This window comes from Panthera tigris, chromosome C1 (genome assembly GCF_018350195.1).
Source record: "Panthera tigris isolate Pti1 chromosome C1, P.tigris_Pti1_mat1.1, whole genome shotgun sequence".
Taxonomy (NCBI): Eukaryota; Metazoa; Chordata; class Mammalia; order Carnivora; family Felidae; genus Panthera; species Panthera tigris.
The window spans coordinates 181,305,759-181,332,354 of record NC_056667.1 but is presented as its reverse complement, the minus strand read 5'-3'; the positions used below and the strand labels follow the sequence as shown (position 1 = coordinate 181,332,354).

General features: G+C 37.4%; 1 protein-coding gene across 8 annotated transcripts in view; it reads right to left on the bottom strand.

Annotated features, from left to right (window-relative positions):
* CCDC150 (coiled-coil domain containing 150) overlaps window positions 1-26,596 on the bottom strand; it is a 96,906-nt gene that overhangs the window by 68,526 nt on the left and 1,784 nt on the right. For 6 of the 8 annotated variants that reach the window (XM_042994967.1, XM_042994968.1, XM_042994969.1 and 3 more), the window contains exons 2-9: window positions 20,525-20,688; window positions 19,088-19,308; window positions 18,020-18,198; window positions 16,136-16,204; window positions 7,180-7,296; window positions 6,417-6,546; window positions 3,766-3,809; window positions 1,917-2,009 (exon numbers count right to left, since the gene is read on the bottom strand). In XM_042994967.1, the coding sequence (XP_042850901.1) occupies window positions 1,917-2,009; window positions 3,766-3,809; window positions 6,417-6,546; window positions 7,180-7,296; window positions 16,136-16,204; window positions 18,020-18,198; window positions 19,088-19,308; window positions 20,525-20,688 (1,017 nt within the window). Of the gene's footprint in view, window positions 1-1,916; window positions 2,010-3,765; window positions 3,810-6,416; window positions 6,547-7,179; window positions 7,297-16,135; window positions 16,205-18,019; window positions 18,199-19,087; window positions 19,309-19,963; window positions 20,106-20,524; window positions 20,689-20,776; window positions 20,922-26,596 lie in introns of those variants that run through there. The other 2 variants (XM_042994973.1, XM_042994975.1) reach the window with 2 other exon arrangements.

Sequence of the window (26,596 nt, the reverse complement as noted above, 5' to 3'; positions counted from 1 at the left end):
ATGGGAGATGTAGTTAATGTGATCATGTTTCATAGATGAAATAGATTTCATGAAAATAAAAAATCTGGATGATGGCAATGGTATGAATTTATATAATCAGGATCAATCGTGGTTCTTTGTTTTTTAATTGAACAAAATTAAATAACGTGTGAAAACCAGAGAAATGCGAACATTTACCTGTGCTTTTTCTGATGGGGAAAAGACAGTTTCTTCAATAAATGGTGTTGGGAAAACTGGATAGGCACATGCAAAAGAATGGGAAACTAGACCATTATTTGTACCACACATAAAAATTAACTCAAAATGGATCAAAGACTTGAATGTAAGACTTGAAACCAAAAAACTACTGGAACTAAACATAGATAAGCTTCTGGATATTGGTCTTGGCAAGATTTTTTGGATCTGACATTAAAAGCAAAAGCAACCAAAGCAAAAATAAACAAGTGGGAGCATATCAAACTAAAAAGCACAACAAAGGAAATCATCAACAAAATGAAAAGGCAACCTATTGAACGTGAGAAGATATTTGCAATCATATATTAATATATCTGATAAGGGGTTAATATCCAAAATATAAAGAAATTATACAACTCAATAGCACCCCCCAAAAAAATCTGATTAAAAAATGGGTCCAAGATCTGAATAGACATTTTTAAAAAATGTTTATTTTGGGAGAAAGAGAGCATGGAAGAGGCAGAGAGAGGGGCACAGAGAGAACCCCAAGCAGGCTCCATTCTGTCTGCACAGAGCCCGATGAGGGGCTTTATCTCACAAACACTGAAATCATGACCTGAGCTGAAATCAAGAGTTGGATGCTTAACCAACTGAGCCACACAGGCACCCCTGAATAGACATTTTTCAAAGACATACGGATAGCCAACAGGTACACGAAAAGATGTTAACATCACTAATCATCAGGGAAACTCAAATCAAAGCCACAATAAGATATCACTTAACATCTGTTAGAAGGGCTATTACCAAAACGACAAGAAATAACAAGTATTGGAGAGGATGTGGAGAAAAGGAACCCTTGTGCACTGTTGGTGGCAATGTAAATTGATACTACCACTGTGCATTACAGTACCGAATTTTCTTAAAAAATTAAATATCAAACTACCATATGATCCAGCAATTACACTCTGGATATTTATCTCAAGAAAACAAAAACACTAACTCAAAAAGATATATGAACCCCTATGTTCACTGCAGCCTTATTTACAATAGACAAGATCAGGAAACAACCTAAATGTCCATCGACAGATAAATGGATAAAGAAAATGTGGTATACATATCTATATTTATTTAGCCACAAAAAAAAGAATTTACTCTTGCTATTTGCAAAAACATGGTGAGACCTTGAATGCATTATACTAAGTGAAATATGTCAGCCAGAGAAAGAAAATACCATATAATCTCATTTACAATATATGTGGAATCTTCAAAAAGCAAAACACCAAAAAACAATACCAAGCTCACAGATACAAAGAGGTAAGTGGCTGCCAGAGACAAGGGAGAGTAAGAGATGGGAGAGAGGTAATAGAGATCAAAAGGCATAAACTTCTAGTTATATAATAAGTGAGTCATAGGGATGTACTGTATAGCATGGTGACTATCGTTAATACTGTACTACATATTTGAAAGTTAAGAGAGTGAATCTTAAAAGTCCTCATCACAAGCAAAAAATTTTTGTGACTACACGTGGTGATGTATGTTAACTAGAATTATCGTGGTGATGATTTTTCAATGTACACAAACACTGAATCATTATGTTGTATACCAGAAATACAAAGTTATATGCCAATTATACCTACGGTGTTGGTATGAATTTATATAATTAGGGTTAATCTTGGTTCTTGATTCCTTAATTGAACAAAATTAAATAACCTCTAGAAGTTAGAGATACGATTAAGATCTACCTGTGCTTTTTCTGATGTTTCACGAAGGGATAGTATTTCAGTCCTCAAATATGTATTTTCTTCATGTTCCTTGTTGAAAGACATCTGCATATTCTGAGAAAAAACAGTAATCTCTCCTTTTTTACACATAAGAACTATTACATATATCTCTACCAAAATACATGTTCTGTATTTTAGTATGAGTTCAGGTTCTAGTGCTTCCTTCAGCAGCACATATACCAGTGCAAATTCTAATGATCAATATAGACAAGTGTCTTACAAAGAATTTTTAAAAATCTTGGTATCTTCAACTCCCAAACTTCTTTTTAAACAAATTATAAAAGCTGTTTACAAAATGTTCTCATACTGAGTTTCAAACTAGAAAGAATTTGCCTAAAACCGTAATGTAAATGTTTACTTAGCATCCTTAAGAAAATTCTGCTAAGGTGAATATTTTTCCCTAAGCAGTAAGATCTTGTGATTTTCTTTATTTTCCATTAAAAAAAATTTTTAATATTTTTTTGAGAGAGACAGAGTGCGAGCAGGGGAGGGGCAGAGAGAGAGGGAGACACAGAATCTGAAGCAGGCTTGACTCTGAGCTATCAGCACAGACCCTGACATGGGTTCTCTGGCCCTCTCCTGCTTGCTCGCTCTCTCTTTCAAAAATAATAAACATTAGAAATTTTTTTCCATTAAAAAAACAAATAAATAAAATAAAATAAAATAAAATAAAATAAAATAAAATAAAAGATGGGAGAAGGTGGCAGGGATGGGCGTTGTGGGTTGGGCTTTCCCTAACAGGTAGTAACTGAAATGGGGAAGGATAAGTCCTCCCCCTACAAAGAGAGAATCACTCCCTTTTGAGAAGCATCTCAATATTTAAACATCACATAATACAGGATGAGACAGAACCCAGAAAAAATTACTCCAAACAGGATTAAGATGTATTTAGAAATGAATTAAGTTATAAAAGTTACAATATTTCCTATTTTTCATTTTTTATTGTGGTAAAATATAAATAACAAATTTTACCATTTTAATCATTTTTAAGTGTACAGTTCACTTAAAAATATTTAAGTGTTAAGTTCAGTGGCATTAAGTATATTCACATTGTTGTGCAGCCATCACTATCACTAGTATTTCTTTTTTAAAAATTTTTTTTTTCAACATTTTTTATTTATTTTTGGGACAGAGAGAGACAGAGCATGAATGGGGGAGGGGCAGAGAGAGAGGGAGACACAGAATCGGAAACAGGCTCCAGGCTCCGAGCCATCAGCCCAGAGCCTGACGCGGGGCTCGAACTCACGGACCGCGAGATCGTGACCTGGCTGAAGTCGGACGCTTAACCGACTGCGCCACCCAGGCGCCCCTAGTATTTCTTACATTTTATAAAAAAACTTTCCTTTTAACAATTAGTTTCCAATAAGATGATGCAGGTAAGTCTCACTATTTTTGCTAATTCATCTTTTTTCAAACCATATTAACCTGCCTGAACTGATTTCTTAATACCCAGTTTGCAACAGGACTGAATATACAACTTATTTACACTGCAACTTTTTTTTAATAAAAATATTAGGAGAATCAGAAGAACTGTAAACCAGGGGTACTTGGGTGGCTCAGCTGGTTAAGCCTCTGGCTCTCGATTTCCACCCAGGTCATGATCTCACGGTTTGTCAGGCTCCGTGCTGACAGTGTGGAGCCTGTTGGGGTTCTCTCTCTCCCTCTCTCTCTGCAACACCCCCCTACACAATATAAATAAATAAAAAAACTTAAAAAAAAAAAAAGGAACTGTAAACCAACACGAGTAAGGAGATACTCCTTAGTGAAGAGAGGAAAGATCACCTCTGAACTCTACAACCTCAAAACTTACCTTATTTTCTTCAGCCAACTTGGAAATGAGGTCATCTCTAGAAACTAAAAACAAAGAGTCCACATAACTACGATAATAACTTACTACAACTAAACTGAGATCAACACATTACCTTTTCCCTGAGCTTTCCTTTTTTTTTTAGTATGTTGTGGAAATGAGGAGAATGCAAGTATTTCTATTATATTTTAATAGAGTGGAAAATAAATAATTAAATTATCAAGAAAATAGTCCACAGTCACGTGCTATAGTAAATGAGGTCATATTTTACTCCATGATGCGTCTGAGGGATTTTAAGCTGGAGAGGCACAGGATCCAAAGCTTTGTGTTAGAATATTCTAACAGAGGCTCCATAAGGAAAAGAGGAGTTTAGTAGCTGTTGTAGTACTCAAAGTATAAAACAATGAAAGCTGGCTCTAAGGGATTGGCAATGGAGATGCAGAGGGAAAACACACTCATGAAATAACAAGCAGGGAGAACTGTCAGGACTCAGTGGCTGCCTGGTGGGTAAAGGCAATAGATAAGTCAAGGAGAGTATCTAGTGTCCACATGTCAGCAATGGGGTGGGAGGCAGACTCTTCAACAAAATAGGGAACACAGGGTAAGGGCAAGTTCAGGGGACAGAATGAGTAAGAATGACTGCAATAGTTAAGTATTCACATGTGTTTTGAGATATGTTGAGTTGACAGTAAGATACTATCTGGAGAAGGAAGATGATTTGTGTGGAAAAGAAAGATGTGAAACCACCCAGAGAGAATACAGTGATAATAAAACCAAAGAGAAATAGGAACAGTTTGGCATTATATATTGGTAGCCCAAAGTAAACTTCCCTGAGAGTAACGTTTTGGTTTCATGAACAATTCACAAAGATCAGTTTTGTTTCACTTAAATATTCTAAACCCGGAAAATTACAAAACATATAACTCACATTTTATGTAGAATATACTCAGAGAAACTATGCTTTTTGAATGAATAAGTCCGGACTCATTTCAAATAGAGTAAATGCTAATTTAAAATATGTGAAGAATAAAAAGGATACCCATAAGAGCTCTTCTAATAATTCTTCGATCAAGTTAAGAATGAAAGGAGAATGTTTATCTTACTTGGAAGAATAATTTAAGCACTTTAATTAGTGGGTGTGTATATAAATGTTTATTGCTAATAAACAATTACATTCAACAATTAAATTCATTACAGCAAATATCCAAAGGCATTCCGTTTACTCATCTAGTTAGTTTAACTATTTGTACCTTATAGTAATCAAATTGCATGCACGTAAGGAGTCTACTATTCAATAAGAAGCACATGGTTGGTACTCAGGCAGGCTTCTTTTCCTCGTGTTACTTTTAATTACTGTTGTATAATTGTTATATTTTAATGGTCTTTCATATATTCTTTACGAAATTCAAAACTACAGCATTAATCCAAAGAGATAACATTAAAAAACTACTGACAGAAAGATCTGTGTTTTAGTTCCAGCTATACTATTTGCAGTGGATCCTTGGATACAGATCTTTTTATTCTTCTACAGAATGGAGTATATTTTCTTATCTTCTCACAAGGTTGTAAGGTTCAAATGAGATAATGTGGCAGCACCATAAAATATAATATGTATTTTTGTAGTCCCAGTCACAGGAAGACAAAAAATTAGCTTGGGGCCTTATCAGTGAGAGCTTCCCAGAGTAATTCACTACTTAACAACTATTAGGAAAAAGAGTACTTTCTGTTAAAAGCAGTAGGTCAAAACATTGAATGATTACTCTTTGCTGTATGCTTTTTATAATTTTCATTTCCCTTTTGGTATTCCCTACCCTCATTACATCCAGATACAGAAGGCACACTGGCAGGAACACTGTGTTTGGAGTTAGAAGACACAGGTTCAGGCCTCACTTCACCATTTATTCGCTTTAACTTTGGGAAGTATGGATAGTTTTGCACGTTGCATGAGATCATTTATGTGAAAGCTTTTGGTAAACCATGAAGTGTTACTCATGTGGGGCCATGCACCATAATTCTTTGTGATCTATTTGATACTGTATGAAAATGGCTTTACAACTATATATTAACAACAGTAAATATGGTAAGGGCTCATGGGCTGGAAGAACTTTGATTCTGAACAACATGGGACCAAATCTAGACTCATCCATTTCCTAGCTCAATCACCTGTAAGGACTCTGTTAACTCATCTGTAAAATGAGGACTTTAAGCTCTAAGGTAACTTACAACCATCCATTGCTACAAATACAGGACAATAGACTAGTAACCTGAAAAATGGAGAGTCTGACATGATAAATGGCTAGAATCAGTAGGTTAGCAAATATCAAAGGCCTTAATTCCTTATTAATATTCTAGTATCCAATAGTCAATCTAGATTTCTAGAAACCCAATGTTCCTAAGTCCACAAACACTTAAATAGACCTGAAAAAAAAATCTAAATAGAGAATAGTTCACAGTTAAGAGGATCAAATTCTATTTTATTACCAGCACTCTTTTTTTCCCCCGTGCCACAGACAGAAAGGAAATCAGCAATTTTTTATATTCAGTCTTGTGGTAAATATCGGTAATGGTCACTTCAAAAATTTGGGATCTTAAGAGTTTTTGCATGAAATCTCAAAAAAACTAACAAATGTAATTTCTAGCACCTATTTTCATACTTAGATTAGACTTGAGCTGTGAGATAGTAGTCTCCAACTCTCTTTTTTTCTGTTGCTCCTGTGCCAGTAGTTCTTGGGTGGTCTGTATATGACTGCGTAGGGCAATGCAGTTTTGCCGCAAAATTTGCACCTGGAATGTAGAAGAAAAACTCCTTTCTTTAAGGTACAAATTTCTACCCAACTACCTTACAGTAAGGAACATTTTCAAATCTTAACATCACTAGAGGGAAAAGTTTCTAGGTCACGGTTAAAAATCCCAACAGGATGCAGTGTTTCACAGTAGGGCCATCCAGCACAACCTTCTATGCACTCTCCCACCACAGCAGTCACCAGTGACAAATGACTGCTGAAAACTTGAAATGTGGCCAGAGTGAGTGAGGAATTGAATTAATTTTAACTAATTTAAATTTAAATAGCCATATGTGGCTAGTGGCTACTATACTGGTAGTGTAAGTAATAAATTATCATTTACAAATTTTTTAAGTAGGATCTTTTTCATAATTAATTCTGTTATGAAGGACAGCCACTGGTTAAAATAGTAAAGATTATGTAATACAATTACAGGTATTAGAATTTGGAACTACTAATTAATTTCCTTCAATACTTAGAATTGAATAGTCTAAATTACATGTAGGTATGTTGAATAATACAGGCAAAAATTCAGTAAATCTAGAGAAAATTAGCAAAACCATACGGTTCAAGGTATGTCAGCTTTCTCTTTTGGTTTCACTTCCTTGACACAAATAAGGAGAGAAAAATCTACCTGTTTCCGTTCCACCTCCACTGTTGATTCCATTTCTTGTATTTTGAATAGCATAGCTGATCCAGATTTCTCAAGAGATTCCCTGAGGTTCTTCTCCTGAGACAGCTGTCTCCTTAGCTACAGAGCAAGTTGCAGTTAGGCAAGACCAAGGGAACATGACAGCAGTTTGCCAAAGATCAAAGTCACCAAGAAAAGTTTACCAGACACTTTGCCATCTTACTCCCATGCTTCATTCATTTATGACTACTCAGGAACATGCTTTTGTTTCCCCCTAAGGGATAAACTACTAAGAAATGAGGCGTCAAATCTGTTGCCCTTGTCTTCCCATTGTATAAGTCTTTTTTCCAAATTGTGGGTCAAGACGCATTAGTAAGTTGCAAGCAGCACTTGAAAAAGGGAAAAAAATATCAGAGCACACAGCATGTAATAAGGAAGGGTAAGTAATGCTTCATGAAATGTCTGTATTATTTATGTATGGTGCTATGGTATAAAATATACATCTTACAATGGACTATTACCAAAAAGAAGATTGAAAAACACTATTATCATACGTTAGTACATGTACTTTCTGTATTTCCTGGCTTTCATTTTTAAGTCTCATTTTTCTGTATTTCATTACTTCATCTATACATTTTTTTATCCGATAGTATTATAAACATACTTCTAAAAGCTGTTCCAATTCTGTTTTGGAATTTAAAAGTCTAAACAAATAATGAAGTAACTTAAGTAGCAGATAAACCACCACTCAAGAATTGGGGTACACTGACTTTGTTTCTCTCAATAAATGATGAGTCAGATAAAGATACAAAAGAATCTCTTATCATGAGGTAAAGAGAACCTTTTTTTAAAAATATAATTTATTGTTAAATTGGCCTCCATACAACAGCCAGTGCTCATCCCAACAAGTGCCCTCCTCAATGCCCATCACCCACCTTTCCCTGTCCCCCACCCCCTCATGAACCCTCAGTTTTCTCTCTGTATTTAAGAGTCTCTTATGGTTTGCCCCCCTCCCTCTCTGTAACTTTTTTTTTTTCTCTTCCCTTTCCCCATGGTCTTCTGTTAAGCTTCTCAAGATCCACATGAGTGAAAACATATGGTATCTGTCCTTCTCTGACTGATTTCACTTAGCATAATACCCTCCAGTTCCATCCACATTGCTGCAAATAGCAGGATTTCATTCTTTCTCATTGCCAAGTAGTATTCCATTGTATATATAAACCACATCTTCTTTATCCATTCATCAGTTGATGGACATTTAGGCTTTCCATAATTTGGCTACTATTGAAATCACTGCTATAAACATTGGGGTACATGTGCCCCTATGCATCAGCAGTCCTGTATTCCTTGGGTAAATTCCTAGCAGTGCTATTGGTAGGTCATAGGGTAGTTCTATTTTTAGTTTTTTGAGGAACCTCCACACTGTTTTCCAAAGCGGCTAAACCAGTTTGCATTCCCACCAACAGGGCAAGAGGGTTCCTGTTTCTCCACAGCCCTGCCAGCATCTATAGTCTCCTGATTTGTTCATTTTTAGCCACTCTGACTGGTGTGAGGTGGTACCTCAGTGTGGCTTTGATTTGTATTTCCCTGATGATGAGTGACGTTGAGCATCAATCGTTTTATGTGTCTGTTGGCCATCAGGATGAACTTTTTTTTTTTTTTAATGCTTATTTATTTTTGAGACAGAGAGAGACAGAGTGCAAGCGAGGGATGGGCAGAGTGACAGAAAGGGAGACACGGAATCTGAAGCAGGCCCCAGGCTCTGAGTTGTCAGCACAGAGACCAACATGGGGCTTGATCCCATGAGCCATGAGATCATGATCTGAGCCGAAGACTTAACTGACTGAGCCAACCAGGCACCCCTGCAAAGAGACCCTTTTAAACTTAAATGGGATTTGCAAAATGCTATTCCTTTTGCGAAGTGATGTTAAGTTAAAAGAAATTCTATTTTTAAGCCCCAGTGAAGATGACTTAAAAGAAATTCTATTTTAAGCCCCAGTAAAGAGGACTTTATAGCCCTTCCCGAAACTGTACATATTTTATATGTGTTTTCTCTATGAATGACATATTTTATAATGTTTAAAAAGTTTCTAAAAACAGTTGAAAGACATGAAAAGTGTGTTGGCATGAAACTGTTATAAGATAGCCCATTTTGGAGATGTTCTATTAATATGCTTAATCATACCCCTAATAAACATTTAGGTTTTTCCAGTTTTTCACTATTCTAAATATTGTTCTGCTAAACATGCTTGTGAATAAATCTTTCACTGCATTTCTATTTCCTCTGGATAAATTCCTACAAGAGGAATCACTAGATTAAAGGTATAAATAATTTTTAGACCTTTGATATATTTGATATATAATTTTCCTTCAGATTTTAGCCACCTATCAATAGCATTAATAATAAATCCCATCAGTAGTATGTATTATTATTTTCTTAAATCTTTGCTAATTTAATAAATGAAAAATAACATCTTGACAGTTTTTCATTTCTCTGGTTACTACTGAGGTTAAATATGTTCTAATACGGTTATAAGCTCTGTACATGTTCTGACCTGTTAGTTGACCACTGTTTTTGTTTTTTCATATTGTTTATCTTTTTTTAGCCAATTTTAAGTTCTTTAAAAGGTAAGATTATTAACTCTATCTAGTTTTGCTGGGTTTTATTAGTTTTGCTTTTTGCTCTTTTTAAATGTAGAATTTTTAATTCTTATGTGGTCAAATCTATCGAACTTTTTATAATTCTGTCCCTTCAAGTTTAGAAATTCCTTCTATATCAGTTAAGTATTACAATCTTATGTAAGAATGAGCCATAGTTTTTGGTTCTGGCTATATTAATAATCTGATACTAACTATACTGTCAGATTATAATTATTTTGTTACATTCAGGAGATTGCTGCATTTTTCTAAGTTCTGGATCAAATTATATAGTATAATATACTCAAGATCTAATTTAAGTCCTTTGTAGAGCAAATTTTTTTCTTAATGTTTGCTTATTTATTTCTGAGAGAGAGAGGGAAAGAAAACGAGTTAGGGAGAGAGGGAGAGAATCCCAAGCAGACTCAGTGCTGTCAGCGCAAAGCCCAACACGGCTCAGTCTCGTGAACTGTGAGATCATGACCTGAGCTGAAATTAAGAGTTGGACGCTTAACCAACTAAGCCACACAAGGGCCCCTAGAGGAAACCTTTATTTGCTAATTATACTACTGAGGTATTTCTGAAGCATTATTAAAAGCTATTAGCTTTATGTTTATCAGAACTAGATTTTATATATTTTATCTCTTAGGAAGATATATACCACATTTATTCTGTCTTTATACAGCCCTCTGATCTGGGCTAACCTGTATTCCTCCAAATTACTCCAATGAAGCTCTAACAGTAGTATCTCAAATGTTACTCTATTTAAAGACAGGGCATTTAAAGAGGTGATAAACTATAATGACACTGTTAGGGTGGGCCCTAATCCAACCTGAAGGGTGTCCTTCTAAGACAAGGAAATTGGGACACATAAACAGATATCAGGGATGTATATGCACAAAGAAAAGACCATGTGAGGACACAGTAAGAAGGCAGCCATCTGCAAGTCAAGTAGAGAAGCCTCAGGAGAAACCAAAAACCTACTGACATCTTGCTCTTGGACTTCAAATCTCCAGAAATATTTTAAGAAATTTCTGTTGTTAAGTGACCCAGTCCGTGGTACTACTTTGGTACTGCAGCACTAGCAAGCTATTACACCCATTCTGCTCGAATACGAAAATGCATTTTGACTAGGACAGTCCTATGGGTTCTTGACAGGGTTCAATAAAAATTCAAGATTTTATCTTGAAATAAGATTGTCTTATACCAGAAATAGCAGAAATAAGACTGTCTTAATAAAAACTAATAATATATGGTAATCACTGATAATCTTAAACAAATGGTGCTGGAACAACTGGACATACACACACTAAGAATCTAGATACAAACTTCACCTCATTAATTCAAAATGTATTGATGAGGGACCATAAAGCAAGCTGAGGGCCAAGCACAAGTTAGCACAATCAACTCCCCCTCTCCCCCCACCTCAGGGTGTGTGACATTCCTCAGGCACTCCTGGCTGCCCAATAACAAAGGAAAGGACAGAAAACAAAAGGTTAAACTGATAATCTCCATCAGTTTACAAATATCTCATCAACAGCCTCATCAGGAACTTCCTACTATCTTAATGATAATGCTTTGCTACAGGGAAAAATAACCTTAGCTTGACAATAAATAGGTAGGCCTCCAGTAATCTGTAAATCCTCTTCAGCATATGGAAATCCCTTTAAGAAACTTCCTCTTGACTTTACCTTCCTCCAGACTCCACAGTATATAAATCAGTCACTCTGCACAACCCCAGTGCAGCTCTTTCTGCCCACAGGTCCTGTCCCTGTGCTTTGATAAAATCACCTTTTTGCACCAAAGACGTCTTCAAGAATTCTTTCTTGGCCATTGGCTCTGAATCCCCAACACCCTAAAATCCCATCATTTGGTGCCTGAACACAGGGCTGATTCTTTTCATCTGGATTCTGAGTTTCAGTGCAAAGTTGCTGAGTACTTTCTCTTTTCCTCCTTTACTTTAATTTCAGAGGCTTTTCGAGGAGTATCATCTTACTGGAACACTTTGCTGTTGATTGCTCAGGCTGCAATCCTCTAGCCCATGACTACAGGGAGGAGAAAGCCTGCCTTTTGGCTGGAAGTTAGTACCCTGGCTGGGATGGTAATGAGACCCAGAAACTTGATGCCCTCTCTTATTCCTGTCCTTATACAAAGTTGTCTGTATTGAGCACAGGACAGCCACCTAGATGGCTGCCAACCTTAAGACTCCCATGTGAGGTTTCCTCCTCATTGGTCTAATGTGATCCCCTCCACGTCTCTGGTCTAGCCAGTTCTGGCCATGTGACCTCCACTGGGAGGTGGCCAAAATCAGTACCTGAATGAATTAAAACCCAACAGGGACTATTTTCTAGGGAAGTTGGCTGTGAAGACTGTATGTGTTTGAATGTCACTTAAAGCATGATGGATTTCCATCTTTACTGTTTTTAGTCAATGTCCTCTACTAACTACCTAAATTACATAATTGGGTCATTGCCTCTTGTAAAACTTTTCTAGTGTTTTCCATGGGTTAAAAACAGCAGTTTTCCTCAAGAAACTAAAACATAGCTTCTGTGGCATGCTCTTCAAAGATCAGGTAAACCAAGGCATGACGATCAGGGCATGTTCTTCAAGGCACGGCCTTTTAGGGCACAGCCTTCAGGGTATGGTATTTCGGTCCATACACCGGGCACCCATTTGTAACCTAGGATGCAACAGGGAAGTGGAAGGATGCTGGCATCCCTTCCACTGGGGGCCCTTTATGGGGCCTTCCAGGGGAGTATTGCCCTCAGTGGCAAGGTAATATTGTGGCCATAGTGATTTCGTTCGAGGGATGCCTCAGGTCGCTTTGACACCTCAGGAACCTCTGACATATCCTATGCGTGGGACGCCACCCAGGTGTCAGGGGATTTTTAGTAATGGTCCTTCCCTACTTGTCTGGGAACATGGGAACTTCTACAGTCCTCAAGGACTCTTCCTTGGGATGCCCTTTTAACCCACTGGAAATAATTCGGATTGCAAAATTTAAGAAAGGACTGATCTCCTGTAATATTGCATGGCCTTAGTAGGATTTAACAGATCTCTCCTGCAGGAAATAGGGCAAATGAATGGAGTTACCCTAGGTCCAGGCCTTCATGGCTCTAAATCAGGACGTGGAGCTAAAGGTCTCTTGCAGAATGTGTTTGGGCCAAACGTGTTTGACTAGGAAACTCCCTCCTGACAAACTGCATGTCTAAACAGGCCTCCTCCTGATAGAACTCAGGTTTCTGAAGGAAAGACAGGCCATCCCTAACAAAAGGGACATTGACTTTTTCTTACTGTTCTTCCTCCTAATAGATGTGAGGGCTTCTCCCTCATTTATTTCCTGGGTTAATGGCTATGATAACTAGAGCCCCTCCAACACTCCAAAACCCCATCAGTATCACAGATCTAAATGTAAAATGCAAAATTATAAGGTTTCTGTGGGGTGCCTCAGTGGCTCAGTCAGTTAAGTGTGCAATTCTTGGTTTTAGCTCAGGTCATGATCTTGCAGTTTGTGAGTTTGAGCCCCATATCAGGCTCGGTGCTGACAGCAAGGAGCCTATGTGGGATTCTGCGTCTCCTTCTCTCTGCCCCCCCCCCCCCGCCACTTGCTCTCTAAATACACACACACACACATACATACATACATACATAAACAAACAAGCATTTAAAAGCTATACAGCTTCCAAAAATTACACAGGAGAAAAATCTTGGTGATGTTGGGTTCAGTGATGACTTAGTAGATATAACACCAGAGTATAATCTCCAAAAGAAAAAGAGTTAAGTTGGACTTCATTAAAATTAAAAGCTTCTGGGGCGCCTGGGTGGCTCAGTCGGTTAAGCGATCGACTTCGGCTCAGGTCATGATCTCATGGTCCATGAGTTCGAGTCCCGCGTCAGGCTCTGTGCTGACAGCTCAGAGCCTGGAGCCTGTTTCGGATTCTGTGTCTCCCTCTCTCTGACCCTCCCCCATTCATGCTCTGTCTCTCTCTGTCTCAAAAATAAATAAATGTTAAAAAAAAAAATTAAAAAAAAAAATTAAAAGCTTCTGCTCTGCAAAAGATAAGCTACAGAAGGGGAGAAAAATTGCAAAAACGTATTTGATACAGGACTAATACCCAAAATATACAAAGAACTCTTGAAATTCAACATAAGAAAACAAACAGCCCAACTACAAAATAAGCAAAAGATCTAACAGATACCTCACCAAATAAGATATACGGTGGCAAACAGGCATATAAAAAGATACTCAATATCATATTTCATTAGAGAATTATAATTAAAACAAGACACCAATACCACCACATACATATTAGAATGGCAAAAATTCAAAACACTGACAACCTGCTGATGAGAATGTGGAGCAACAGGCACTCATTCCTAGTTGGTGTGAATGCAAAATGGTACAGTAATTTTTTAAGACATGTTGGCAGTTTCTTACAAAGGTAAACAAAAGCTTACCATATAATCCAGCCATTGTGTTCTAGGTATTTATCCAAATGAGTAGATAACATGTCCACACAAAAACCTGCATATGAATGTTTCAAGTAGCTTTATTCACAATTGCCAAAACTTAGAAGCAACGAAGGTGTACTTCAATAGATGAATGTATAAACTAACTGTGGTACATCCATACAACGGAATATTGTTAGGCAATAAAATGAGTTATCACACCATGACAAGACTTGGAGGTACTTTAAAGGCATGTGCTAAGTGATAGAAGCCAGTCCAAAATAACCACGCACGGAATCATTTCAACTATAGCAAAACTACAGACAGTGAGAAGATCAGTGGTTGCTAGGGGCTCAGGAAGAGAGGGGGGCCGTTTTTAATCCTCTGTAATCAACAAAGGGTGAATTTAAAATAAATTGTGGACTTAGCTAATTATGATTTATCAATATTTGTTCATCAAATGTAACAAATGTACCACACTAATGTGAAACGTTAATAAGGGAGGAAACTGTGGAGGTAGGAAGAACAGGTTTATGAGAACTGTTTTCTGTGTGATTTTTCTATAAATGTGAAACTTCTCTTAAAAAAAAAAAAAAAGTCTACTGGGGCACCTGGGTGGCTCTGTCGGTTGAGTGTCTGACTCTTGAGTTTGGCTCAGGTCATGATCCCAGGGGTGGTGGGATCGAGCCCTGCATCGGGCTCCACACTCAGTAAGGAGCTGGCTTAAGATTCAAGATTCTTCCTCTCTCCCCCTCTGCCCATCTCCCCCACTTGCACATACTCTCTCCCTCTCTAAAATTTAAAAAAAAAAAAAAAAAAAAAAAAAAAAACATTAAAAAATAGTCTACTAAAATATCTGAAAGCTAAAAATATGCTAAACATAACACATTCGAACTATGAACAATCATGCTTTTATCAATAATTAGTAGCAAATAAAATATATATAAGAGAATTTTTCAGAGAGCTATACTTCTCACTGTAAGCACTAAAATCCATAACTTAAAAATTAACTTTAGGGGTGCCTGGATGGCTCAGTAGGTTGAGCGTCTGACTTTTGGTTTCAGCTCAGGTCATGATCTTGTGGGTTCTTACGATTGAGCCCCACGTCGCGCTTGCACAGAGCCTGCTTGGGATTCTCTTTCTCTCTCTCTGCCCCTCCCCTACTCATTCATTCTCTCTCTCTCTCTCTCTCTCTCTCTCTCAAAATAAACATTAAAAAAAATAAAAAAGTAACTTTTCTTGAAATTTTTCCTAAAAAGTGTATCTACTTCTCTGTTTTATATAATAGAATATTTTAAATATAATTTGACCCTCTTGATTTGCATTAACATAAATGATTATTCTGTCAGGGAATATTGAGGTTTTTAGGCCAGGGTATGTTGGATTACTAATTCTCCTGACTCTTCTACTGTTTTCAGCTGCCAATTTTTAGTCCAGCAACTTTTAGCAGCCACCTACTTCACAATTCCCAATCTGTTATCTACTAAAACTTAGGTTGAAATGGAGGTTTCAAGGTAAAATTAGATGAACAGGCTTCTTAAAAGCTTTTTGTTTTAAATACTTTAGTTTAAAAGGTCTTTGTATGAAGGTGTTCACTTAGCTCTAGCATATGAATATGTGGTAACTAATTTCCTTTGTAGTTCACAGAGCACTTATTGTATTTCTGGTTGTATGACCATATTGAGGCAAAAAGAATTCTTAGTGTCAAATAAGGGCAGCCACTTTCACTTGAATTTCACGTGGTATATTTTAAAAGTCTTCCTACTACATAGTAACATTTTCTTTTTCAAAGTTTTTCATTTTTTCTACTTTCTTGACGTCCTCTTAGTAATTCCAACACCCCCTCCACCTGCTAGCATCTTTTCTATCTTACCTCTTGAATTCTCAGGTTCATTTTACGTTTTGTAGTCTTCAGTTCCTCTTCAATAATGGCTGCATTCTTCTAAAAGTACAAGGAGAAAAGGTTCTAAACAATCTGAAATGATAGAAAGAAACTGTCTATAGGCACATCAGTTTAAATCTAGACTCCTTCTAACAACCTATAAATGCTATTCTGAATATGGTTATAAATACCTATTTTGTGTCTGAAGTAATATGGTGAGATATCTAAAAAGAAGGTTATTTGATTACTTTGATTCATGACTTCTTTCATTTTCCCTTTTAGACCAAAGAAGTGAGTAACTTCTTAAAGTGAACTTCACATTCACTTTACACATAACACTCAATAATGAGAGAACCTGGTATAATTGATAGAACTCTTCCTTACAGGGTATATTCCTTTTGCTTTTTTTTCAAGTATTCTATTTCTTCTAGCCTCAAATATTATCCATGCTTAGGAACTGAGAATCAAAAACACAGCTTTCAGGGGTGCCTGGGTGGCTCAGTTGGTTTAGCATCTGCCTTCAGCTCAGGTCATGATTTCACAATTCATGAGTTCAAGCCCCATATTGGGTTCTCTGCTGTCCACGCAGAGCCTGCTTCAGATCCTTTGTCCCCCACTCTCTGCTCCTCCCCTGCTTGCACACATGTGTTCTCGCTCTCTCAAAAATAAATAAGACAACAACAAAAACAAACACAGCTTTCACTATTTATTCTCTTTTACTTCACTATTAATGGCACCACAATCCAAGATGTAAAACCTCAGTCATCTTTGCCTTCTTTCCTACTCTCCGCTCCTGTCCAGCACCATATTCTAGCGTTATCTTTCTTCATAGTATCTTTCTTTTCAAAATGCCACAACCCTAAGTCAGACCTAATAAGGCTTATGCCCCAAATCATACAACTCCTAACTGGTTTCCCAAAACTCTACACTACTGGCCAGATTAGTTTGCCTGTTTTTGATATGTTTCTTCCTTATCAAAAATGTTAATCACCCTCCATAGGATCAAGCCCAACTATTGATTATTCTTGATTTTGAAATCCTCTATGTGATCTCTAACTAAGTTCCAATTTATTTGCCCCAAACAAATCCTCACTGCTGTCAGCCTAGTTTGTGCATTTCCTCTAACTGTACCAGTGGAAAGATCTAAGTTCAAACCTGGGTTAACAGTAAGAAGACAAGGAAGTGTGATCTTAGAGAAAATGAATTCTCTCTGGGCCCCAATACTTTTATTACTAAAATGGGGACAATAATATCCTATGTCATGTGTGTGTTTTTTTTTAATTAAACACAATAACGTATTTACCATCTATGATACTGCACAGCCCTAGGAGGTTAAACAAAATTGTTAGTTTATTATCCTACTCTATATGCTTTCCTGCCTCAGTATGTACTCTTTGAAATGTCCTCACCTCTCTATCTTAGCTTCTAAAGGTTCAGCTCATGTCTTATCTCTTTCTTGAAGTTTCCCCTTCTCTAGATAGGGCACACTCACCCTCTCAAACCCCCTGAACGTGAAACACTTACTCTTCAATATCCACTGATTGTCCCACACTGCCCTTTATCATTTCCTATGCCCTTATTCTTTCTCTATTTAGTACTTCACATTATTCCTTGTTCTCCCACCTAGCATGTAAGCTCTTTGAAGAGCAGAGACACTACTTCTATCTCTGGACTTTCACTTTCATGTGTATAGGGTAAGGGCTCTATAAATATTACATTACTGATGGCACACAATGGTTTATGTTATCAATGTAGATAACTTTGAAATGTCAAGAATCCTCACATCACCTATTTTTAACTCAATTTTATGGATCTGTTGCCTCCTCCAGTTAACAGATAATAGTGAATCTGTATTTCAGAAATCTGGATTCAAACCTTGGTCTCTGAGGCAACCTCCAGGGTAGCAGTCAACCTTTGTACTTCTTCTTGTGCCTTGTCTTCTTCCTCTTTTACATCTCTTAGTTGCTGGCGCAAATTCATCACCTCAAGATGCAACAGCTTCAGGTCCTTGGTATGCTTCTCCTGTATTGCGTTCAGTTGATCCTTCAGAAGAGCTACCCAACAGCAGAGAAAGGTCATTGTGGGGTATAAGCTTAGGAATTCCCTGAGCTTGCACGAAGGGTTAACAAGGCATAAAGAATTAGAAAGCCATAGGATGTACACACCCAAGTTTGGGTAAACAAGATCAGGTAAATAAGGTTAGGTAATTGGGGCAAAGGCCCCCAGTATAGGACAAAGGTATAGGAATGAGGAAATCTCAGGAGGAAAACATCCAAGATGAGGTAAACAAGATTAGGTATTCAGGCGGAAATGCCCAATTTAGTACAATAGCAGAAAGCTGCTTTCACCTGAAGGAAGGACCAAATTAGGTAAAAAGGTAAATAGGGCTATAGGCCACAGCAGGGCAAAGTTGCCCAGAGCGCGGCTAATTAGCAAAAGAAAGGTGCCTTGTTGACCCTGAGGTAGCATGCTCTGCACTTCTTGTCCCCCAGGCCACTTTAGGCAAACAGAGGTGGGGCCTCATGTCTGCCCCACAAACTTTCCACCCAGCACCAGGATTTTGTTTTGTATTGACCCAAACCCCTAACACCACAAATCTCCAAAATTCCCTTCTCCCGTTGTATGTTCACAGTTTCATCGTGAACCGTTGTATGTTCACGGTTTCATCGTCTCTCTGCACGCCCGTCAAGCTTGTAAGCCTTCTGATCCTAATAAAAACTGAAAAAGGACCCTTACTCGGGGCTCTTGTTCCCTCCTGAACATTAGCCTCTCTTGCATTTTTAATCCTGCATACCGCTTTCTTGCTAAACAAGAGAGAACTCCAGACCCAGAGTCTACAACAGGTCATCAAGCATTTGAAAGAAGATCAGGAAAAGAAAAGAATCAAAAACTCATTAAACACCCATATAGGATAAAAATTTGATGATGCTCTCCTCTCTGTACCTGTTTTCTGTGGATTCAAATCCTTTTCAGTTTGCAGACGAAAGATGTTCATCTTCAAAGACTGGATAAGGCTTTCTAGACGGCACATTCGATTTACCAGAAACTCACAGTTGTTCCACAGAATATCCGTTTTTCCTGAACAAATTACTTCTTTTTGGATAGGACTAATGATGTTCTGGCTCAAAGCCTCTTCTAAACATTTTGGAGCTTCCAATTGGCCTCTGGACAAAGATCCCAATTTAACAATATTATGTAATGCAATGTACTATGATAATCCCAACCATCAGGTCAGTGTAACATTCTACCAAGAATGAAAATTAGATCCTTAGTTAACAAGCATCCATTAGCTTCTCCAAATTTAAATATAGAAGGCACCATTAGGTATTGAGGATGAGACTATTATCAGATGGATAAAGACCACTGATTTTATAATGGTTGTTTCTTTTAATGTAATTTTTTGTAAACTTTTATGTGATACCTAAAACATGATAAATGCTGAATCTATAAACTAAGTATTAATGTTTATTTTTGAGAGACAGAGAGTGCGAGCAGGGAAGGGGAAGAAGGGAGGGAGACACAATCTGAAGCAGGCTCCAGGCTCTGCGCTGTCAGCACAGAGCCCACACAGGGCTCGAACCCACAAACTGTGAGATCATGACCTGAGCCAAAATCAAGAGTTAGACACTTAACTGACTGAATCACCCAGGTGCCCCTAAACATTCCTACTTTATTCTAACATACTCAACATCTGTACAGATTTAATCTTTAAGTGAAGAATTATTCATTTTTTGGTTGCTGTAATACCAATTATAATTATTTCAGGTTTTCAAGAGAAACACAAAGGAAATATGTACGTAATCTTAAAGAAAATCACACCAGTAAATTTGATATTGGCTGCTAAGTCACCCAGATTCTTCAGGCCATTGATAATCCAACTTCTAATGGCAATATCTTCTTTAGCCATTGGGGACAAATGGTTTTTAAAGACTAAAAGCCTTTCTTTTAATTTACAATAAGTCTGGGGAAAGAAAATGAAAACTATTTCAATGGCATGAATCAAGTTTAAATGTTCACCTTAACTAATATCAAAGACTATTTCTGATTTAAAAAATAAGAACCAAGTTTTTTCTCATTATACAAAAAATTCCATGTTTGTTTTCAATCAAGATTTGAAGGTGAACAGGATATCAAAGTTTGTGTACCTCATTAGCACAATTTAAATATCTATTTAGGGTAGTAGTGGTAGTACCTCTTACACGATAACAATCATCTTGCAAATATTTTCTAATTAATGTTCAAATGGAAACTGTTTTTTCTCAATTCTTTCATAAACACCTATTTCATCAGCCAAACCATCTGTAATTCGACTCCTTATTAATAACCAGTGAAGCAAAATTCTTCAACTTACAAAGATCTAGTTCATTTTCCACGTGTTACCTTTTTTCACCAAAGTCCAACATTATTAGGTCATCCCTCAGAGAACTGGTCTGTTCCTCAGCTATTCTCATCCTTTGTTGAAGTACCGTGAACGTTTCAGAAGCTGTAGCATTGATGTGGGTTGGAGAGAGGACCTGTCTAGACATTGCAGTTTCCATATGCACCTGAGATTAAAATCACATTATTAGTATAGTAGGTTCTACTATGGTTCAAAACAGTCACTGCCCCTTCTTATGGGAGAATTATACATCCCTGTCCTGTTGAGCTCAGGAACAGCCATGTGTTTTGCTTTGGTCAATTTAATGCAGGTGGAAGCTTTAAGACCCAACTTGTCTTTCATCATCTCCTTCTTTCTCCCCCTCCATGAGATGGGCAACACCCAGACAGGGCCTGCCTCCTGTGCCAAGATGAAGAAGACATGAAGCAGAGCTATGACCCGTCCATGACATCCATGGTGAATGGGCAATAAACTTAATGCTGTTATCATCCACTGAGATTGCTGAGTATTTTGTAACAAACTACTAGTCCGATCATCATAATCTAGTCTATCCTATCTGCTACTTTTAGACACACACTAGGACCTATGACTTGGCTGAGGGAATTATCATTCTTTCATTACCAGCCACTGTCATTTTAACACATTCCCACCTGGGGCACCTGGGTGGCTCAGTCAGTTAAGCAGCTGACCCTTGGGTTTTGGCTCAGGTCATGATCTCACAGTTCATGAGATCAGGCCCTGAGTCTGGCTACACACTGAAGCACAGAGCCTGCTTGGGATTCTCTTTTCTCTCCTTCTCTCTCTACCCCTTCCCATGGCCTCTCTCTCTCTCTCTCTCTCTCTCTCTCTCTCTCTCTCTCAAAATAAATAAACTTAAAAAAGGAATAAAACATATTCCAACCAACCTATCAGAAAAAAAATCCTATACTGAGACTTCTGAGTTATTTATTTATCTCTCTCTTGAGAGAGCGTGCACGCGCAAAAGAGAGAATCCCAAGCAGGCTCTGCACTGCTAGTGCAGAGCCCACCGTGGGACTCAAACTCCCAGAACTGTGAGATCATGACCTGAGCCAAAACCAAGAATTGGACACTTAACCAACTGAGCCACCCAGGCGCCCTCTGAGCAGTTATTATAAAATAAATGTACTAACTACAGCAAAGCAGCAATTTTAAAAAATAATTTGCAAACTTAACTTCATAGCCTAGCAAAGACTCTTCTATAGCTACTGACATAAAATTTCCAGATTTCTCTCCCCAAATTGTCTAAGAGTAAATGGGAGTAGTGAGACTACTTTTTGAAATATTAGTGACAAATGAGACAGAATTAACAAAGAAGAAGCAGTCTTAACATATAAGTGAATCATGGACCCAAAGTTCATGACAAGATCATTGATAGAAAGAAACTTTAAGGACATTTTCCTGCAACTCCATCCTGTATAGACATTTCTGTACTAACCAGCCTGTAAACCTTAACCATTACTAGCAATGGTATCCCTATGGAAACATGTTCATAAAGATCCCATTCAGATATTAGGAACACATGTTTTCTCCCCTATTTACTGTATAATCAGATCTCTCCCCCTCACCTCCCAGGCAGTCGAAGTGTCCCAGTCACTGAAGGTCGTCTCCATCACTCAAGGCAAGAATTAAAGAAGTGGGAAAACTGATGGCAAGATTTAAGGGGGCAAGAATTATGGTGAGGAGCTATGAAAAGGATGAGCTTCTTGCCAATATAACAGTGCTACAGCCATCAACGACATATCTTCATCCTGAAATAGCTCTCCAATCACCTTTTATCTTCCTCCCAAAGATCCCAGAGAATGGCCTATTGTCTTTTCCATCTTCTTTTTTTTAAACTTTACTGAGGAATAATAGAATATAATTGAATATATTTAAAGTGGACAATGTGATGATTTGATATACATATACACTGTAGAATGGTTACCAAGATCAAGATGATTAACACATCACCCCACATAGATAATATAGTTAACTTTGTGTGTTTGTGGGGTAACAATGCTTAAGACCCACTCACAACTTTCAACTATACAACAGATCACTATGTTACCATACTGTACATTAGATCCTCAGAACTTCTTATTTTAAAGGTTACCTACAGAATGGTAGAAAATAATTACATACCACTGATCTGATCAGGCATTAATGTCCAAAATATAACTCAATAGCAAAAAAGCAAAGAATCCAAGTAAAAAATGGGCAGAGGACCTAAATAGACATTTCCCCCAAAGACAATGTACAGAGGGCCAATAGATAAATGAAAAGGTGCTCAATATCACTAACCATCAGGGAAGTGCAAATCAAAACCACAATGAGTATCACCTCACACCTATTAGGGTAGCTATTATCAAAAAGACAGACAGCAAATGTTGGTGAAGATTTGGAGAAACGAGAAGCCTTATACACTGTTGGTGGGGATATAAAATAGTACAGTCATTATGGAAAACAGTATGGAAGTTCCTCAAAAAATTTAAAAATAGAACTACCATATGGTCCAGCAATCCCACTCCTTGGTATATATCCAAAGGAATCAAAGACATCATTTTGAAGAAGTGGCTGCTCACTCATGTTCACAGCAGCATTATTCAGAATAGTCAAGATAGAGAAACAACCTACATACCCTTATCTTTCAACAGGTAAGTGGATAAAAAAAAATGTGATATATATACATATATATGTGGATGTGTGTGGATGTGTATACTTAATAAAATATTATTTGGCTGTAAAAAGAAAGGAAAGTCTGCCATTCACAACAACATGGATTAATCTAGAGGGCATTATGCTAAGCTGAGATAAACAAGACAGAGAAAGAAAGATACTGTCTGATATTACTTATATGTGGAATTAAAAAAAAAAAGGCTGAAACAGAAGAGAATGGTCTGGAGGGGGGGATAAGGAATGATAAAGGTCAAAGGGTACAAATTTTCTTTTTACTCTTATTTTAGTGCTTCTGACCAGGATTTCTCTCTTTTATCCTCCTCTATGAAGTAGAAAGCATTTCTGACACATATAATTTCAATTTTTAAAAAACATTTTCTGTTAACAATCAGTTTAAGGATATGCAGGTAGAGAAGCTCATTATTAACTTCCTTCCATGCTTTCAATTTTTCCTGAAGGGAAAGACAAAGGTACATATAGGTAGTAAAGGGGTCTATGTATATACAAAGATTTGAAGTAAGGTTCATCTATGTTTCTGAAAAAAGCCAGATTTGGAGACTCCTGCTCATGTTACCACAGGAACCAGGATAGTATTTCTCTGGTAACAGAATGAAGAGCCTCCATGAAACTAGGGCTAGGGTTGGGAAAACCACCACTAGTGTGGGGTAGGGAGAAAATGGAACGGTAACAATGGAGAAACACCACATGGATTTACCCTCCATTGCATTTTCTGTCACCTGCTGTCTCTTTACTGTCCACCTAGAAATAAACTAGGCCTGAAGTGAGGAGAAAATGTAGAAGGTGTTTAATAAGGTTTGGGGTAGACATAGTTGGCTCCTTTGTTCTCTCCCTAACAGAAGCTGAAAAGTTCATGTCCCCAGCCTCCCTTGCAACTGGCACACCCATATGACACATTCTGGCCAATGAGGCTTTGGGCACAAAGTTTGCAAGGAGCTTCTGGGAAGGGTTTTGTTTTTGCCATTAAAAAAACTGAAATGATGGCACCTGTCCTTTCTTTCCCCATATGAAGCCCACAGTTTTGAGAGCTCTCTTTGAGTCAGTCATGTAGTACCTCACTTTTAGATATAAACAGCCAGAGATCACCAGCATCTGAGAAACACAAGGAAAAGGTAAGGGAAACTCAGATTAGCCTTTTTTTTTTTTTCAAAACTTGTAACATCCAAACTTCTTATTTAAGAAAAATAAACTTTTTCTTTTGTTTTAAACACTTTTTTCTGTTGCTTGCAACAAGATTCCTAACTAATACACAGTAGTCCCAGGCAATAGCTGGTGGAGAAACAAGTAGAAGGAGGCCATAAAAGAAAAGACAAGCAGTGCTGGGAAGTGGGGGGAGGACAACTTCCTTAACAACTTGTTAGGCTGAAGTATCTGGTTATAATACAAAGGATGATCTCTATTTATTTATACCAGAAGCCAAGCACAAAATACTAATACAAACATTAGTCCATTTAGGGGAAAAAATACAGGAAATGGAATACAAGCTTCCCACATATTTTGAATGGGATATAGGTTGCCACCTAAAATTTTTGCATGTAACTGTTGAAAAAAATCACGGTTATGCCGACATGTCCCTAAGGTACCTATATGTATAAAATGTTCACATTTACTTTACAGTATGTAGGCTCTTTCAGACATAAAAACAAAATGGAAAACAATTCAAATTAAATTGCTTCATTTTTTAAAAAAAGAGGAAGTCCATATATGTTTGAGTAAGAATTTGATTTGCATCATCACTCACACCCACTTGATCTACACTGGAGCTACTCAGGCTTCCAGAGATGAAAAAAAATAAACAAAAAGGAAGAAATAAACTTGGCCCCTAGACTCTGAGGGGAAGAGATTTACAGAAAATTCACCCTAAGGAAGGGAAGACTGAGGTGCCTGGGACAGACTGATGGCGGGCAGGGATAAAGCTTCTTAGTGAACATGGCAGCGTTCTTGAAATATTCTTAGTGAATCACTCATGAACATGATCAAGTCATCCAAGAAGTTGACTAGAAAAGCAAACAAGCCAATCTACCCTTTGGAGGTTAAAAACAGGTGCCAGGATTAGCTGAAAACCATCCCTCCACAAAACTTCCCTACAATAGGAAAGAGAAAAAAAAATGTCAAGGTCAGGAAAGCCCAAGGAAGCAATGGTAGATGAATAGCAAGAGGGAGACAGCCTTAATATCCACGAGGGAGAGTCCCTGAGTACCTGGGAGCCTGTTAAAGAAAGAGTGAGGTAACTACCTGGGATCCAGTAAATCTGTTGAGTTGGGAGAGACTCTCATTTCACTACAGTTACTCATACCCGTCTGTCTTCCCTTATTTGGCAGGCTCCCACACACAATCCACTGGCCACTTGGCAGATCTTCTGAAGTCATAGCTCAAAAGCTCATAGTCTAAGAACAGTCTTACAAGAAAAGAATATAGCTCCAATTGCTACTATTCTAGCAAAGAGGCTATCGCTTGACTTATGTTGCTTTGCTGCTTTTGAAAAGGTGAAAATATCACTGTAGTCTTGAACCTAAGTCCTGATACTTGATCGTAACAGTAATAAAATCACTGAGATATAAACTTCTAGTTTTTAAAAAAGTTCATTCATAGCTACTTTTAAAAATGTATTATCATCAACTTAATTTAGGGAGAGTATTTCTTTTTTTAATATATATATTTTTATTTATTTTATTTTTATAACTGTAAATAAGCATATTTTTATGTTTTATATTAAATATAATTTATTGTCAAATTGGTTTCCATACAACACCCAGTGCTCATCCCAAAAGGTGCCCTCCTCAATGCCCATCACCCATTTTCCACTCTAGGGAGAGTATTTCTAAGGAGCTTCTAAGTAGGTTACCTCACTGAAAGGATGGCATGAATAAGACTAATATTATAAGTAATATCCTAGTATAAGCCAGGTAACTGTAAAGGGAATACTTGGGGCTCCTGACTGGCTCACTTGGTGGTGAATGCAACTCTTGATCTTGGGGTTGTTAGAGCCCACATTGGGTATAGAGAGAACTGAAAAATAAATTCTAAAAAAAAAAAAATAGGGACACTTGCTTCAGTGGACATAGGCTCCATTCCTACACCTGGCAATAGGTACAACTATATGCTGTCAGTTCTAAAATAACAGGCTAGGGACTTGATGTTATCACAACCATTGGAAAATAATGTGTTCAGTAATACTGTCTTCATTCGCTCATAAAGCCAACAAATATTTCCTGAATGCTACCATGAGTTGGAAACTGTTATAGGCACTGGGAAATACAGTAGTGAACAGACAAAATTCCTTGCCCTCATGAAGCTTATATTCCAACTAAGGAGCACAGACATTAAGTAAAATACATAGTTTGTTTATTGCTGATAGTGCAATGGAGAAAAAGTAGGAA